This window comes from Scylla paramamosain, chromosome 25, assembly GCF_035594125.1.
Source record: "Scylla paramamosain isolate STU-SP2022 chromosome 25, ASM3559412v1, whole genome shotgun sequence".
NCBI lineage: Eukaryota > Metazoa > Arthropoda > Malacostraca > Decapoda > Portunidae > Scylla > Scylla paramamosain.
In genome coordinates this window covers 21,107,275-21,124,508 of record NC_087175.1, presented here as the reverse complement: position 1 = coordinate 21,124,508, position 17,234 = coordinate 21,107,275, and the positions used below count along the sequence as shown (strand labels likewise).

The following is a 17,234-nucleotide window of genomic DNA, read 5'->3' as shown; positions in this document are numbered from 1 at the left end:
GTGTGTAAGGTTTGTAACGGTAAAGGATAGTGTAGCGATACTACTGTGTGCTCATAATTACGAATTCCACCAGTACGGGACATCAGGCACAAGCAACACGCCCACAGAAATGTAAATAATGAATTGTGTGCTGAAATAAGCAGGGAACTGTGAAAGTAACTATATATATATATATATATATATATATATATATATATATATATATATATATATATATATATATATATATATATATATATATATATATATCACAAATGTTCTTTCTCGTAGTTTATTTCGTGTACTGCAATTCTTTATCACTTGATTTTTGTTTAAAGCCTGCTAAACAAAACCACTTTGGCCAGTGTTCAGAGGCACATAGCTCTCTCACCATGACTATTTTCAAAGGCCTCAAAGATGACAAGACGTCTTTTCAAAAGTGTTTCTGCTAATTATGTAGAAATCTTGTTAATTTGTCAATAGAACGTTTAAAAAAAAACAGTGTGACTTAGACTAAAGCCTTCTGAAAGTAGTGGAGGTGCGGCCAGAAGTGTTTCATTATATAACCCATTATCAGACGACCTTGGCATCTTCACCAGGTTAAACTTAAGAACATGACGACTTTGAGTGGGAATCACAATAAGAGCATTTCCGAGAATACCCTGTGGCTAGTTTCGAAGCTACAGCCGGGCGTCATCACAGGCGAACACACATACTCACACAGACTTCGGCAAAATGCGGGCGGGCTGCAGCTATTGTGCGTCTCCTCTCCCTCCAACACACATGCTGAACACCTGCTTGGGTCGGAAACTGATAGCCCGCTCGGAACACCTGTTTTAATTTTACGTTCTTGCGTATTAGACATACCGGGTCAAGAAGATGCCTAGTGTTGGCCAGAGATGATTAACAACACTTGCAGGATGGCATAGCAGTCATGAAATGAAAGTTCAAAGATATTTTTATACTCACCAAAGGAAATTGGAGAGAGAGAGAGAGAGAGAGAGAGAGAGAGAGAGAGAGAGAGAGAGAGAGAGAGAGAGAGAGAGAGAGAGAGAGAGAGCTTCGGAATTGTCTTTCGAAATACTTCACTCACTAGATGTGAAGTATAGCACTTTCAGAATATGTGTTTGACGGTAAAACTATTGTTAGATGTGAAGAAGAACATGACTCTTCCTAACAGAGTAATAGGAACAGGTGTCAGAAGTCGACAACCTAATAAATAGATTTAAAATCCCACCATTTATTGGGAACTTGTTCCTGATTTAGGTTTCATATAAATCTAATAAGCAATTAAAAATAAATATTTTATATATATTTACATTGTTTCCTACATTTTTTACATAAAAAATACAGTAATTTACCACTTGGAACTTTTAAAATACTCACAAACTAGTGTTTTACTGAGTAATATAAAGTCGAAACCGAAAAGCGAACATCATAGGTGGCGCTGGTGGCGGTCAGCTGGTCGTCATATGACTGATCTCTGGAGGTTTGGATACGTACAGCGAGGATCATACCAGCCAATCAGAACACAGTATTATCTTCCCCCGAGCACCGCATACTGCCCTTTGATTGGCTGATCGCACTTAGTAAGCCACTCCGAGGCCTACGGGAGACAGTGTTTGGGGCTGACAGGGAGAGGAAAGAGGACTGTCGCTCGTTGCTTGTGTTTTATTTTATTATTGTAAGTATTAGATTGAGAGTGTGTGAGATAAATAGATAGAGATAGAGAGCCTGGCAGATAGAGCTTGATGAATAGATATAGAGAGATGTAGATAAATATATATAGAGAGAATAGTTGTGAGATCAAGTTTAGTAGGATTTAAATAACTTTATTGTTATATTAATTACTAATATACTGAGGCAGGTTTTGTGTTTCCATGTCATTGCTTTAGCGAATCACCTCTTTAGTTTGTTTATTATTGATAAAACTGTGCTGTAGATTTATAAAGTTAATTTTATTTATTCATTTATGTGTTTATTTATTTATTTTTTGGATTGCCTAAGCTCAAACCGTAATTTGGGTCAGTTCTGAGTTGTGGCTTAGTAGTGCTAATGTTGATTTCTTGCCGTGATATTGGGAAGTATTGTAGCTCTTATTTCTGGTCAGTATTTACATTCGGCTATAATTATTTAATTTGTCTATTTTCCTTGTTTCTTTATTTATTTATATGTGTACATTTATTTAGTTAGTTAGTTTAATGGTCTGCTTGATGAGAACTCAAATTATTTTTTTTAAGTATCAATTAACATCAGTTTTTTTTTTATCATACAAGCCATACATCCTCAAATAGATAAATAAAAAAAAAAATAAATAAATAAAATACATAAATAAAATTAAAAAAATAAGAAATTACAAGCCATTTTTTTTTTATATACAAGTTAGTTCTCTAAGCTTCCTAACATGATAGTTATCCCTGTGGGGCTCACCTCTTCACCCTGTGGGAGTCACCTCTTCACCCTGTGGGGCTCACCTCTTCACCCTGTGGGGGTCACCTCTTCACCCTGTGGGGCTCACCTCTTCACCCTGTGGGGCTTACCTCTTCACCCTGTGGGACTCACCTCTTCACCCTGTGGGGGTCACCTCTTCACCCTGTGGGGCTCACCTCTTCACCCTGTGGTGGTCACCTCTTCACCCTGTGGGGGTCACCTCTTCACCTGTGGGGCTCACCTCTTCATCCTGTGGGGCTCACCTCTTCACCCTGTGGTGGTCACCTCTTCACCCTGAGGGGCTCACCTCTTCACCCTGAGGGGCTCACCTCTTCACCCTGTGGGGCTCACCTCTTCACCCTGTGGAGCTCACCTCTTCATCCTGTGGTGGTCACCTCTTCACCCTGTGGTAGTCACCTCTTCACCCTGTGGGGCTCACCTCTTCATCCTGTGGGGGTCACCTCTTCACCCTGTGGGGATCACCCTGTGGAGCTCACCTCTTCACCCTGTGGGGGTCAGCTCTTCACCCTGTGGGGCTCACCTTTTCACCTTGTGGGATTCACCTCTTCACCCTGTTGGGATCACCTCTTCACCCTGTGGGGGTCACCTCTTTACCCTCTGGGGCTTAACTCATCACCCTGTGAGGGTCACCTATGCACTCATTGGGGCTTAACTCTTCACCCTGTGGGGATCACCTCTCCACCCTGTGGGGTCACCTCTTCACCCTGTGGGGCTCACCCCTTCAACTTGTGGGGCTCACTTCTTCACCCTGTGGGGCTTAACTCTTTAACCCTGTGATTGTCACCTCTTCATCCTGTGGGGCTTAACTCTCCATCCTGTGGGGGTCACCTCTTTACCCCGTGGGGCTTAACTCTTTCACCCTGTGGGGCTCACCTCTTCACCCTGTGGGGCTTAACTCTTTCTTTCACCCTGTGAGGGTCATCTCTTCATCCTGTGGGGCTTAACTCTCCATCCTGTGGGGGTCACCTCTTCACCCTGTGGGGCTCACTTCTTCACCCTGTGGGAGATAAAGGTGAAAAAAATAAAGTCATTAAAGAAAATAAGCAGTACCTTGTTAGTGGGTGTTCTGTGGTGCATGTGGTGTGGGCAGGAGTTGCACAGTGTGTTGTGGCCCTTGAGGTCTTGTCAAGATACTGTTTGGTCAGGTCATGTTTGGTGCCCTGCTGGGTTGAGAGGTCAGCCCATCAGGGTTAAAAAGCAGGTTAGATTGAGGCTAATGTACTTCACTTAACTCTTTATTTTCTTTCTTTTCTAGTTTTATGGGTAAAAACTAGTTTGCTTTAAATTTCATCATACAAAATGACTGAAAAGTGACAAAGAAATTTAAAAAAGTCTGTTGAAACAGATTGATAACATAGTATTTATTTATTTCCATAATATTTGCAAAGGTGTCTGCAAGCTGCTTAGTATTACAGGAAAAGGTGCAGCACCAATCCACTCAGGAGGAACGTGGATACAGTGACCAGGGACCTCCATAGGGTTGCTCGTGTCATCTCATGTAATGAGTCCCTAGCAGAGGAGTGGCTGCACCCAGGGATACCCTGAGCAGGCTGCAGTCATCTTGAAACAAACATTTTTATAGAAATTAGTTTGAAAAGGAAATTTTTACTCTCTCTCTCTCTCTCTCTCTCTCTCTCTCTCTCTCTCTCTCTCTCTCTCTCTCTCTCTCTCTCTCTCTCTCTCTCTCTCTCTCTCTCTCTCTCTCTCTCTCTCTCTCTCTCTCTCCACATCAACAGGGAGGCTAGCCAGGAGCACAAAAATTTATAAAAAGAAAAGTTCACCAACAGTGTCACTCCTAAAAAGGAGAGGAGGGAGACGAGGAGAGGTAGATTTGTTCAGTTTAGTGTCTGAGGTGTCTTCATATTCCTTTTTTGAAACGTTCATGTCAAAGGAAGGAGGAAATAAAGAAACTTGAAGAGGATTCCCATGTTTTACCAATAAAAAGATGAAAGAATGAAGAGACTGTTTAAGTCTTACATTAGTAAGGTGGACATTTTGGAACCCTCTGTCTGATTCTGTTTCTCCCTCATTCCATGACTTGAACAGCTGGAATGCCTCTCTTGGGCAAAGTGCAGAAACACTGAAAAGTTTATCTGAATGTTGGAATAAATCTTTAGCCACAATATGTCTTAGCTTGGAGCTGAACCCCTGACCAGGAGAACAGGACAGCTTCTTATACACTGGGAGCATGATGAGTGTCTGGTCCCAAGATAGTTTTTTGTTACTTTGCACTCCTGGTCACTGCACAGCTTCAAGAGAGGAGTATCAAGACACTGCTGGAACTAAATTTATGTACCCATTTCCGTCAATCCTTATACTGTACAAATATATATATAATCTTTTTAGGAGTGTGAATCAAGTAAGTTTTTTTTTTTTTTATAATTTTCTGTATCCTTGGTCTACCTTCATACATACACACACATGCAAATACTCTCTCGTACACAACTGACCACCTGTCTCTCTGTCTGTCCCCACAGTGAGAGAGGCGGCCCAGGTGGGGTCAGTTCACCATGGGCTCCATATTCCGGAGTGAGGAGATGGCCCTGTGCCAGCTGTTCCTCTCCAGTGAGGCGGCCTACAACTGTGTGTCCGAGATTGGTGAGGTCGGCCTGGTGCAATTCAGAGACGTGAGTATTTGGTGTGAAGAGATGAAGTCAATGGAGTGTGAAGGAAGCTGGAAGGAATAGGAGAAAGTTAAGATAATTGTAATAGAAGTATGAAAAGAGGAATAGGCCAAATTAAGTGGGGTTAATCTGAAGATATGAAACTATGGTGCAGGGGACAGTGGAGTGTGAATGAAGACAGGTGGAATAGGAAAAAGTTGAGATGATGTTATTAGAAATATAAAATGAGGAGTAGGAAAAAATTAAATTGGGTTAATATCAAGAGATGAAGTTTATGTGAAGAGATGTAGTGAAGGGTAGAGTGTGAATAAAGATGGAAGGAGTAGGAGAACATTAAGGTTATGTTGATAGAGGAGTAGATGAGGAACAGGGAGCATAATATGAAAAGTACGCTGAAGTGTAAGGAAACGAGTGAACAGGAAAGAAATTGGTGGCTCTCCTTGTGGATTTGAAGATTGTATTGTACAGAATTAAGTGAGGTTCATATAAAAAAAATATGCTGAACTGTAATGAAATGAGTGAACAGGGAAGAAATTGGTGGTTTTCCTTGTGGTTCTAAAGATTTTGTATTGTGTAAAGAATGTATTTGAAATTAATGGTGACCAGATTCAAGTTTATGCAGGATCACTCATTCCCAAACTGAATCATGCTGTGTATTTGTTGTGTGTACTACTTGCATGCACAAAAGTGTTTCAGAGTATGGTCCTGTGTCTAAAATGCCTCACTCTTTCAAAGGACTGGCTGCAAATGTGTCGCAGAAATGATAATTAGAGTTCTTACTGCATTTTATTAGTTATTATTGGTGTAGAATCCTTTTTACGTCTGCGGTCTGTGTGTACATGAATGTGTGTGCAAATGTGCTATGCCCTTTGACTGTCATTTGATATTTCCATTTGAGCAGAATTTACTTGTGATTTTATGCACCTACTTATTAATTTTATCAGTGGGAATATAGTGTTTGTGCTATATCCTGGCTGCACTTATATCTTTTCTATGTATTAATGCTTTTTTCCTATTGTTATGCATACCATTCTGTGAAAAATTCTAATTACATAACCCTGTGTAGGAGTATCTGCTCATTGGACCTTAACATTCATAGCTGTACTATTGTAAATATACATACAATGGTACAAGAAATGATCAGTTACCAAATTACCCTCACCCTGCAGCTCAATCCTGATGTGAATGCCTTCCAACGCAAGTTTGTCCACGAGGTGCGGCGGTGTGATGAGATGGACCGGAAGCTTAGGTACCTGGAGAAGGAGATACTGAAGGACAAGCTGCAGATCATTGACACTGGAGAGAACCCTGCCGCACCTCAGCCCAGGGAGATGATTGACCTGGAGGTGAGCCTGGCCTGCCTGTGTGTGTGGTTGTGGTGACAGGGTAGCCAGTGCTGTCCAGTATTCATTCTTTAATAACATAAAAAATAACGGAAGTTGCAAGAAGCTGTCAGGCCTGTACATGGCAGTGCCTTTTGACTTGGAGGTGAACTCTGGCCTGCCTGTTTGGTTGTGGTGACAGGGTAGCCAGTGCTGTCCAATATCCATTCTTTAATAATATAAGAAAGTAAGGGAAGTTGGTGCTGTCCAATATTCATTCTGCAGTTAATAACATAAGAAAATAAGGGAAGCTGCAAGAAGCCATCAAGCCTACACGTGGCAGTCCCTATATTAAACATGCTTACCTATTTCCGCCTATCATCTCATACGTAAATTTGTCTTCTTTTAAAGCTCTCTATTGACTCAGCACTAACAATTTGATTACTGAGTCTATTCCATTCATCTACCACTGTATTTGAGGACCAATTCCTTCCTATCGCTTTTTTAAATTTAACTTTCCTTGAACCTGGTATTTGTTGTTCTGGTGTGATTACTGATCCTGAGAATTCTGTTTACATCACCCCTTGTTGTATTCTAGCTCTGGTGATCACTTCTGGCCTGACTGCTGATGTGTTGGAGGTACATTTTTTCTATTTATATGTAATAGTTGCTCTGGTCTAGGGCAACAAAGAGGCATAAAAAGCCTATTGAGGGTGCCAGTTCCTAAAAGAGTGTAGTCTGAAAAGGATCCAAGATTTGAGAAGTGTCTTGAAATCTTCTTGGAACAGCTGAAGTCAATGGTAGGAGGAGGTACAGAAGCACAGAAACCGGCAGGGAGCTTCAGAGTTTACTGGTAAAAGGAATGGAAGATTGAGAATACTGGTAAACTCTTGCATGAGGCAGGTGGACAGGATTTACCAAGTGTTCTGTTAGGGTTCAGTCTTCTATTTTGTGTGTGTGTGTGTGTGTATGTGTGTGTGTGTGTGTGTGTGTGTGTGTGTGTGTGTGTGTGTGTGTATTTTCTGCATGATGAGAAGACTGTCCAAGAGTTAGAGAAAGGAAAAACACCACACAAGGTTACGTCTGCCTCACTTCCTGGTACACATGTGGTAAAGGACTCATAAAACCAGGCCACTTGAGTTGTATCCATCACAGGTGGTGCAGCCCTGGCCAGCACTGATAGTATGCCATTATCTTGATATATGAGTGTATCTTACACTTGTTACTTGTGTATTTACAGAAACACATCTGATTAAACATAAATCTTTCATATATCTATCAATTTAAGAGACTTGTGGGAATCATTTACTGTACAAATTTTTCAGTTTCTTGTTTATTATTTTAGATACTGTACATATTTGATCTGTGAAAATTTTTAACATTTATAGTCTATGGAGCCTCTTGAAACCTAGTTATGTCTGTTCATAACACACTGTACTCTGTCTCTTTTGGTCACCTCTTACAGCATGCAGGGAATACAGTGTGGGATTGCTGGCCAGATACATAGATAGATAGACAGAAGATAAAATTCAGAGCTATCATGGAGGTGAACAGGGAAAGCACCCAGAGTTTTCTCTCTTCCTTTATTTCTTGCAATGTTTCACCTTCACATCCTGTGGTAAGTAAGGTTTAAAATTACTTTTGTACCTTTCTCTAAGGCATTACTCAGCATTAAACCAGAGCTGTGTGCAGAGTGAGCAGCTGGACGGATCTGACACCAGTACAGGACACTAATCAACTAATCTTACTAGCCTCATAAAACAGGGACTATCACATGTAAGGCTAACTGCTTCTTACAGCTTCCCTAATTTTCTTATTTTCTTATGTTCCAAAACACCATGAAGCTTTACAAGGGAAGCATTGAGACAGATTCAGTTATAAACAACCTTAATAACAAACTACCATCACCACATCACCACCACCCATTCTCCGCCACACCCAGGCCACGTTTGAGAAGCTGGAGAATGAGCTGCGTGAGGTGAATGCCAATGCCGAGACCCTCAAGAAGAACTCCCTGGAGCTGACGGAGCTGAAGCACGTCCTGGCCACCACCCAGCTCTTCTTCCAAGAGGTTGGTGGTGCGGGTCAGACCAGCATAACTTCAGGGGTTGGGTGGGGCTAGGTTAGGTTGTCTTAGGTCATTAGTTTGTGGGTAATGCAAAGAAGAGGTGGAGCTTCATAGGCTCAGACCAGCATGACTTCAGGAGTTGGGTGAGGCTAGGTTAGGTTGCCTTAGGTCATTAGCTTGTGGTATGAAGGATGCTGAGTGTAGGTGGTGTGGGCTGAAGGATTGAATTAGAGATGATTTTGGAGAGAGAAGAGATGAGCATTATTTAGGTAGAATAATGATGGAAAGGAGATGATGCAAACTGAAGAAGGGAAGGAGGGACTGCATTAGAGATGACTTTGCAGAGATAGAGATAGAAGAGGTGAGTGTTATATACGTACAATAATGATAGACATAAATATGGAAGACTGAACAGATTGAAGATGAGAAGAGATTGCATAAGAGACAAAGAGTGAGAGAGAAATAAAAGTGATGTAGATAGTAGATTAGACAGTCTGAAATAGAGGTAGTAGAATAGTTTAAGAAGAATCTTGAGAGAGAGAGAGAGAGAGAAGTCTGAGTGGGAAAAAGGTACAGAACTGACCCTCATGGAGAAGACCTGAGGATTAGCAAGGTGCAGGAGTAAGATTGCATAATTAAAAGAGTGTGGGAAGAATGAAGGCTTTTGTTTAGGCAGATAGGAACTTATTGAATCATCAATTTAGGATGAGCTATGAGTTTTGAAGTATTTTTTCTTAGAGAAATATTGTACTTTGATTGGTTATAGTGAGGGTTTGGGAATTTTAACTGTCATTAGAGGTAGTTAGCAACATTATTATTATTATTATTATTATTATTATTATTATTATTATTATTATTATTATTATTATTATCATTATTACTATTATTATTATTAATAGTAGTAGTAGGAGTTTTCTTTTTTTTCCAGTTGTCATAGTATATGTGTTTATTTATGGGGTGTTTATATTTTATAATGTGTGTTGATTTTGTGGAAGTCGTGTCTTTTGTGAGGTGTGACGTAATGTTGTGTTGCGTCCCTGGATTGATGATGTGGCAAGATATTGATGACATGTCTTGGGAGCAGCGGCAGTAAGAAGTGAACTAATAGAATGATAAATCTGAATACAGTCCACTTCATTTTGAAAAAATGTTCTGATTCTTTGTAAAATGTGTTTTTAGTTACTGAATTTCTTGTTTCTTTGGATTAAAATTTCCAGTTTTTTAATGCAACTTTTTTATGGTACATTTAACGGTTTGTAATTTTTTTTGTGCTCCTTTAAGATGAAGATATCCTGGTTGACCATCAATACTTTGGCAGCCTTGGTTCTAGAGCTACTCTGAATTAGCTGTTTTCCTGGATAAACTGTTTTTTTAGCCATAGACACCTCTCATGTGTCTCCAGATATGTCCAAAAGACTTGAATAGTGTGCCTGGTGTGCCAAAGAATATTTTCAAATAAAATGAAACAGTTGCTGTTTGAAATGTAAATTAAACAAAAATATTGTGAACCGGGAAACAAGCCTGGCCAACCTGTGGACGTATTCTGCTTTTCCTTCATTGTTTGCAAGAAATCTTTAGTTGCCATACCTCAAATTAATAAACTAAAGGATAACAGTTTAAAAAAAAAAGTGAATTGGTTAAGATTTGAAAAGAAACAATGAAGATGTGTTGTTAATATCTTGTCACAAACATCACAAACTTTGATGTCGTGGGTGTTTTGCTTCTTGTAGAGTCATAGAGGCAGCTTTTAGTGCACCAATAGAGTGTGCTTCAGTGTGTGTGTGTGTGTGTGTGTGTGTGTAATCCATTGCCTGGGATGTATAGAAGGTCCTAAAGATCACTTGTTAAGCTAATGATCACCTGCTATGGCATCCTGAAGAGATCTTAAGAATTTCTGCTGTCTGAGTTGAAAGTGAAATGGAGGTCTTACCCTCAAAACAGGTCCAATCTTGTTTAAGGACATGAACTTCTTGAATCTTTGTGACATGAGTGTAATTCAGAGAGAGAGAGAGAGGGAGAGAATGTTGCCAATAGTAATAGAAGTAGTTGGTATTTGTTGTGTCTCGTATGCAGTCATATTTCTTGGTCTGCTGTTGCTTCTGAGGTTTATTTGGATGGTGCTGTGTTCCCTGCTGGTTTGCTTGTTTGTTTGGTGGGTTGTGTTGCTTTTTATTTGTAGTGTTGCTCTTTTTATTTGTGTCGTCTGCTTTTAGTCTGCTCATTGTTGACTGCTTTGTATGTGTGTTTGTGTGTGTTCCTTGATGTGTGTTGTGTGTCTGTGTTCCTTGATGTGTGTGTGTGTGTGTGTGTGTGTGTGTGTGTGTGTGTGTGTGTGTGTGTGTGTGTGTGTGTTTGTGTGTGTGTGTGTGTTTGGCTTTGCTCTTGTGTTGTACTTCATTGTGTTGCCTGTCAGCTGTGATGGTGTGTTTCCGAGTAGTGCAGCTACTCCTGACATCACAGAGAGGACAATATGACAGCAGAAAGACCCACTTTGACTGGAAGCTGTCCTTGGCTCCTGTGCTTTGCTTCTCTGACAGCTGACTGTATCACAACACTCCTGTATTTGTCCTGGCCCTGATTCCCCTTGTTTCATCTTGCCGTTTAGTCTTCATTTTCCTGTAAAACTTTTGTTTCTAAACTAATGAATGAAATACTATTCCATGGAGCACATACAAAAAATTATTCAAGAATGAAAACTTTCATTAATTCTATAATGGTTTTGTTGCCATGCATTGTGGTGCAGTAGTTTTGTTGTGCAAGAACATGGCAGGCTGGTCACACTGTCAGTGGCTGGTGCTCTCACTTACTGGTGGGCCAGTGTGTTCCAGTCTTGTCTGAAAATGCACAGCTAATTGTCTTCATATTCCACCCAAAACTCTTATTTATTACAAGATACTGGATCATATAGATACAAAATTATACAATATTTTTCAATTTTATATATATATATATATATATATATATATATATATATATATATATATATATATATATATATATATATATATATATATATATATATATATATATATATATATATATATATATATATATATATATATATATAGACACACACACACACACACACACACACACACACACACACACACACACACACACACACACACACACACACACGGAATTTGCCGCACATTTTGAAATAAGATGGAATACACAGGGCACTCAGTCTGGTGAGAGTGTTACCGTGTCTGTGTGTCCTCAGGTGACAGAAATGGCCAGACTTTGATTGGTATCTCAGCAGCACCTAGCAGGGTGACCACAGCACCACTAAGTACTGTACCTCCATGGTAATAACATTGCCAACATGAGTGAAGAACAAAGCAATGCTATCATCCGAGGCTATAGTTCTTCATACTTTCAAGTATAAATCTGTCAATTTTTGCCCTGAGGGACGTATTCATAGCAAAACAACAAACTAATCAAGTGAGACTTCTTACTGAAACTCCAGACAAGTTTAATTTAGCACCTGGTATTTTTAGTAGCTAGAAACAGTCTTGCTACAAACTAAGATGCAAAGGAACTTGTACGAGCAGTCATTGTTGTGAATGGACGTCTTACCCACGACTGTGACACAGACCTTGACATCCAGCAGGCGTCCCCAGGCTGCAGGCAGAAACTTGTGCAGGATCCTCAGTAAGATGTGGAAGTGTGGACTGGAGGATGGGGAGGAAGGGTGATATGATTTGTGTGCAATATTTTTCCCTTGTTACCATTGTCTGTTATTTCATTGACCCCTGACTTGCATTGACCTGTGTAGTGTTGGTGTACACTTGAACCACCACAGGCCACACCAGTGAGTTGCTTTGCAGTGACACAGAAAGGCAAGAAGTGTGGCTCATGCTTTTCTGTGCTGCATACTCATATGGCAATGAACAGCCACAGCTTTTGAAATGTAGACACACCATAAACTCAGAGATGCATTTCGACTTGACCTGAACACAACACCTTCCCATCTTTGTGTTTCCTGTGTTTGTTCAACTGTTTATTGCTTAAAAGACATCCCAAAAGACTTGTGCTTTTTGTGTTTGTTCAACTATTTATTGCCTGAAAGACATCCCAAAAGACATCACAAAGAGGCCGTTGATAGTACCTACCTGCCTGCCACTGACCCTGTAGTAAAGGTAAGCACTGACTTAGCCTTGATGAGCACCAAGGCTACCACCCCCCCTTACACCGCTGACTCACCTATTGACAGGCTGAGGCAGTGACCTTCACCTCCCTGTCTCCTGCATAACAGCACCTCATCTTGCCTCACTTGACTGTTTTGGTTTCCCTGGTTTGATGAGAATGGTGATTTGGGAGAGGACCTTGATTTATGTCTTGTGCTTGGTGATGGTGGTGGTGGTGCTGGTTTGAAGACTGATCTGTTTTGGTGGTGGTGGTGGTGGTGGTTGATTGAAATTTTGGATGAAGATTGGTTTCTGTTTTGCTGATGGTGGTGGTGGTGGTGGTGGTGGTGGTGGAGGGTTAGTGCATGTGTTATCAGCATGCAGATCAAAGTTGTAGTTATTTGCATGGATATTTGATTTCGTTCATGTATTTTAATAATTTACTTATTTATAATTTTTAGATGGATTGGAGGCATTAGGCTTTCATTCTGTTATTTTAAGATGATACTCAGTGTTTTTTGATGTGTTGATTTTATTTTATTGACAACCAAATATGCAGTTACAGGCAAGATTTTTTTAGTCATAGGACTGTCTTTGTTGAAAAGTGAACTTTCTCTTATTTAGATGTTACTTCTGGTGAGTTCCTCTTATTTAGATGTTACTTCTGGTGAGTTCCAGTTATGATCATATCACTTGTGTCATTAGAATGTGACCTCCCTTATTGTGAGGGAGGCAACCCAAGTGGTAACTTATCGTGGTGCTTGATGCATCATTTCATTTGAGTAGCTAGTTATACAGGGATTTTATAATTTTTTGCTCATGTTCCTCCCTAAAATGAAACATTACATAGTAAACTGTGCCATGCTAACATGGGTATGTACATACTCTCCATGAGAGCATCAGGTAGTGTTTACAGAGACCAGGGTACAAAAAAGTACAGAGGCCACAAAACAAATCTACATAAAAAAATGCAAGAAAAATATACACATGTGAGAGAATGTGTGGACTCCTGATGTGCTCCCATCACCTAGTGTTGGGAGGGAGTCACCACACATAGGGCCACATCAGCACACTGCCACGCTGGGAAGCACTCAGCATTCAGGGCCATTCAGGCACCACTCCCAGCCTTTCAGCCAGAAGTGATGGACAGAAGAAGATGTCTCTTTTGTCTTTCTGTGAAGGAGAGGAAAGAATGCCAGGAGGGAGATCAGCAACTGCACGTTTAGGTTATATGCAGTCTTGCTTGTGAGGTTGATGGGCTGAATTTCACAGAGCATAGACTCCTTTGTCCTGCTGAGTTGTAAACTTTTAACATGTTATGGTGATGGCTGGAAGTAGAGTTGTGGACTGCCAGAGGTGGCTAAGATGGCAAGAGGAAGTGCTTTTACACTGCTTGCTGAGTGAGCACTGAGGATGTGAGTGTTCTCTTGCCATGTAGTTGGGAGGAGGGTGGTCTGTGTGTGATGACTCTCCAGTCAGTAAAGGGGTGGGTATGCACAATCCTGTACATTTTTCTTGCATCTTTTATCCATTGATTTTTGTTGTGGCCATGCAGCTTAATATTAAGGCATCCCCTGCAGCCTCACCAGCTATGCATTCCTGTACAGAGCAAGGTTGGCGGTGTGCCTGTGATAGGAGCAGACTCAGATTATCTTAAATTAAATACTTTTGGCATCCAGCCTGATGGATGATGATGGTTGGCGGAGTGTGAATGTGCATCCTCCGTTCCTTTGGGTTGTTGTGGTGGAATGGGAGGAGGTGTTGCCTCGTGCCCGGTGATGGCGGTGACGGAAGATCTGGGGCCGCCAGGCTCAAGCTTAATATCTTCCAGGACAGTCCTGATCTAACTGCTGTGCTGCACAGTAAGTGGCTGGGAAACATCACTAATGGTGCTCTTTTTTTTTTTTTTCTCTCCTCTTTCTCCCTTTCCTTCCCTCCCTTCTTTCTCTCCTTTCCTTCCTGCCTCCCTGCTGGATCTGCGCCTCCCTCATCACCCCCATGCCTGGGGCCTAACACACACACACACACACACACACACACATATACACACACACACACACCCTGGGATGGAACACACACCTGCGGCTGTGGCTGCTGCTGCCCAATGTCATGCTCCTCATGTTTGGAAAACACCACTAATACCCTCTGGGTTTACCAAGGCTCCTCTTCTTGCTGTCGTTCATAATGATACAATGTTGTACCTTCCTCATGCACATACTCGTACATAAATGTACTAATGTTCCCTGTGTACATATATAAATGTTAAATCCTTAAATGTCTAAACACGTCCGCCTCTTTGCAATGTTCCAAACGTGTCACTCATTCACCGTAAATGTTAAATGTTGTGATGTCCCAAATTGTGGTGTGTGACCCCCCTGTGGTGGTGTGGTGGTCCCCTTGTGGTGGTGTGGTGGCTTCTGTACCAGCAGGAGGCACAAACTTCCCTCACTATTGAACAGAGGGACTCAGAGCCCAACAGCAGCATCACCCAGAACCTGCTGCCTGCCGAGGAGGGGAAAGGACCTGTGCAGCTTGGGTAAGTCCACCCTTTGTGTACAGTTGGCTCCAAGAACTTTGATCCATGTAATGGCAAGGAGAAGGGGAGGGTGATATCTGGCACAACCACACAACAGACCAGGAACTTTCCCCAAGGTTAGGGCAATAGGGATGGGTTGTGTGGTAATGCCAGGTATCACCCTCACCTTGCTGTGATGTGTATTGGAATTCTTGTACCTTGATTGAAGTTGTGTCTGTAAATAACGAGTAAGATCAAGTAATAATTTCCCTGCATTATTCTGTCAGTGGGACTGAAGTGGTGTAAGAAGTGTAGGGTGAGGAGTGCAGTGGTGAGAAGTCAAGTAAAATACCATATTTACTTCTGTGTGTTTAGTGCCTCCCCGGATCTGAAGTGTTGTGATCTGTCAAGAATTTCATGTGTGTGTTTTGTGCTTCCCTGGATCTGTTAAGAATCCATCAGTTGTCAGGTGTTGTATGAGGACTGTCAGGAGATCAGAGGACTAAATATTGTGGAAAGCACCATACACAATGTGAGTGCTGTGTGTTACTTGACTACTGACCATGAGCACTATATTTGCTGGTGTTTGAGATGCTCTTTTGTGTTTTTTTCTCAAGAAAGAAAGATTTATAAATTTGTTGTGCATTCTTTGTGTCTTTCAGTTCTGAATAATCATTTTATCTCTTTCTGTAAGGGACTGGCATCTCAGTGGACTTTTTTTTCTTCCCATTTGTTATCCTTGGCCAGAAACCCTCTTACATTAAAAGAAAAGGCAGCAAATGTTTGAGATTTTATGACCAGTTTTGTCCATATCAAAATATTCTTAGCCTCTATTCTTGAATGTTTTGGTGTCTATTTTGAGTATAGTGGTACCTTGACTTATGAGTTCCCCAACTTACAAATTTTTTGAGATATGAGCTGTCACTTGGATAATTTCTTGTTTTGAGTTGCAAGCCAAAATCTGAGATAACGAGTGAGCTTCAGATACTCATCTGCTAGTTGGCACTTGGCAAAGCAAGCACCACAACAATTGCCCAGCATTCCTCGTCTTGCCCGTTCACTTCATGTGATTTTATACAACATTTGCTATTCATAAATATAGTTTCTTACAGTAAACACTTGATATAACAAACATATATGGAGAGAGAGAGAGAGAGAGAGAGAGAGAGAGAGAGAGAGAGAGAGAGAGAGAGAGAGAGAGAGAGAGAGAGAGATATGAATTGTGGTTGTGTGATGGCTGGTGGGTGACCTTGACAGTGGCTGGTGGTGCAGCACTCTCTCTCTCTCTCTCTCTCTCTCTCTCTCTCTCTCTCTCTCTCTCTCTCTCTCTCTCTCTCTCTCTCTCTCTCTCTCTCTCTCTCTCTCTCTCTCAGATAAGTTAACACACACACACACACACACACACACACACACACACACACACACACACAGAGAGAGAGAGAGAAAGAGAGAGAGAGCGAGCATCATCGACCATTGTCAAGGTCACTTGCTGTCTGTCACACAGCCACAATTCATCTCTTTTTAAGACCTTGGATATTCGTAAAAAAGCAAGCATTCAATCATTTTGAAATATATTGTAATTTATGAACTTTTGTAAAATTAAATGAATATTCAATAGCCTTAATTAAAGGGGTTGTTATACCCAAAATTTGGTAAACAGAGGTTCACTATATTGACAGTTTTCTGTATTCATAAACACGTAACAAAAAAATTGGATGCTTTTTCGGGACTGGAACAGATTAATGATATTTCAGTGAATTTCAATAGTGAAAATTGATTTGATACATGAGAAAATTAAGTTACAAGCCCAATCACAGAGCAAATTGAACTGGTAAATCAAGGTACCACTGTATTTATAACAGGTGTTACTGGAGGTTATTGAGGCAAGGATGTCTGTTAATGCCAAAAGTCTGCTAGTAATGTTAAAAGTTGATTGAATTCAGTATTACCTAATCATGCTTTACTTACTCTCTCACACAAACCACTTCACAGTCTTCAGTAAAACTGTAATTTAAAGCAGCAAGGTAATGTTAAAAGTCTATTGAATTCAGTGTTACCTTTACTATCTTATCATCTTTTCAATCCTAATTTAATACAGCATCGTAATGTTACAGCTCGTTGAATTCAGTGTCAGCTAATCACCTT

General features: G+C 40.8%; 1 protein-coding gene across 3 annotated transcripts in view; it reads left to right on the top strand.

Annotated features, from left to right (window-relative positions):
• Positions 1-1,509: 1,509 nt before the first annotated feature.
• LOC135113343 (V-type proton ATPase 116 kDa subunit a 1-like) overlaps positions 1,510-17,234 on the top strand; it is a 33,062-nt gene continuing 17,337 nt past the window's right edge. The window contains exons 1-5 of one of the 3 annotated variants that reach the window (XM_064028587.1): positions 1,510-1,663; positions 4,908-5,057; positions 6,224-6,400; positions 8,319-8,447; positions 15,034-15,110. In XM_064028587.1, coding sequence (XP_063884657.1) covers positions 4,941-5,057; positions 6,224-6,400; positions 8,319-8,447; positions 15,034-15,110 — 500 coding nt within the window. In that variant the 5' untranslated portion in view covers positions 1,510-1,663; positions 4,908-4,940. Of the gene's footprint in view, positions 1,664-4,907; positions 5,058-6,223; positions 6,401-8,318; positions 8,448-15,000; positions 15,111-17,234 lie in introns of all 3 variants that reach the window. The other 2 variants (XM_064028586.1, XM_064028585.1) reach the window with 2 other exon arrangements.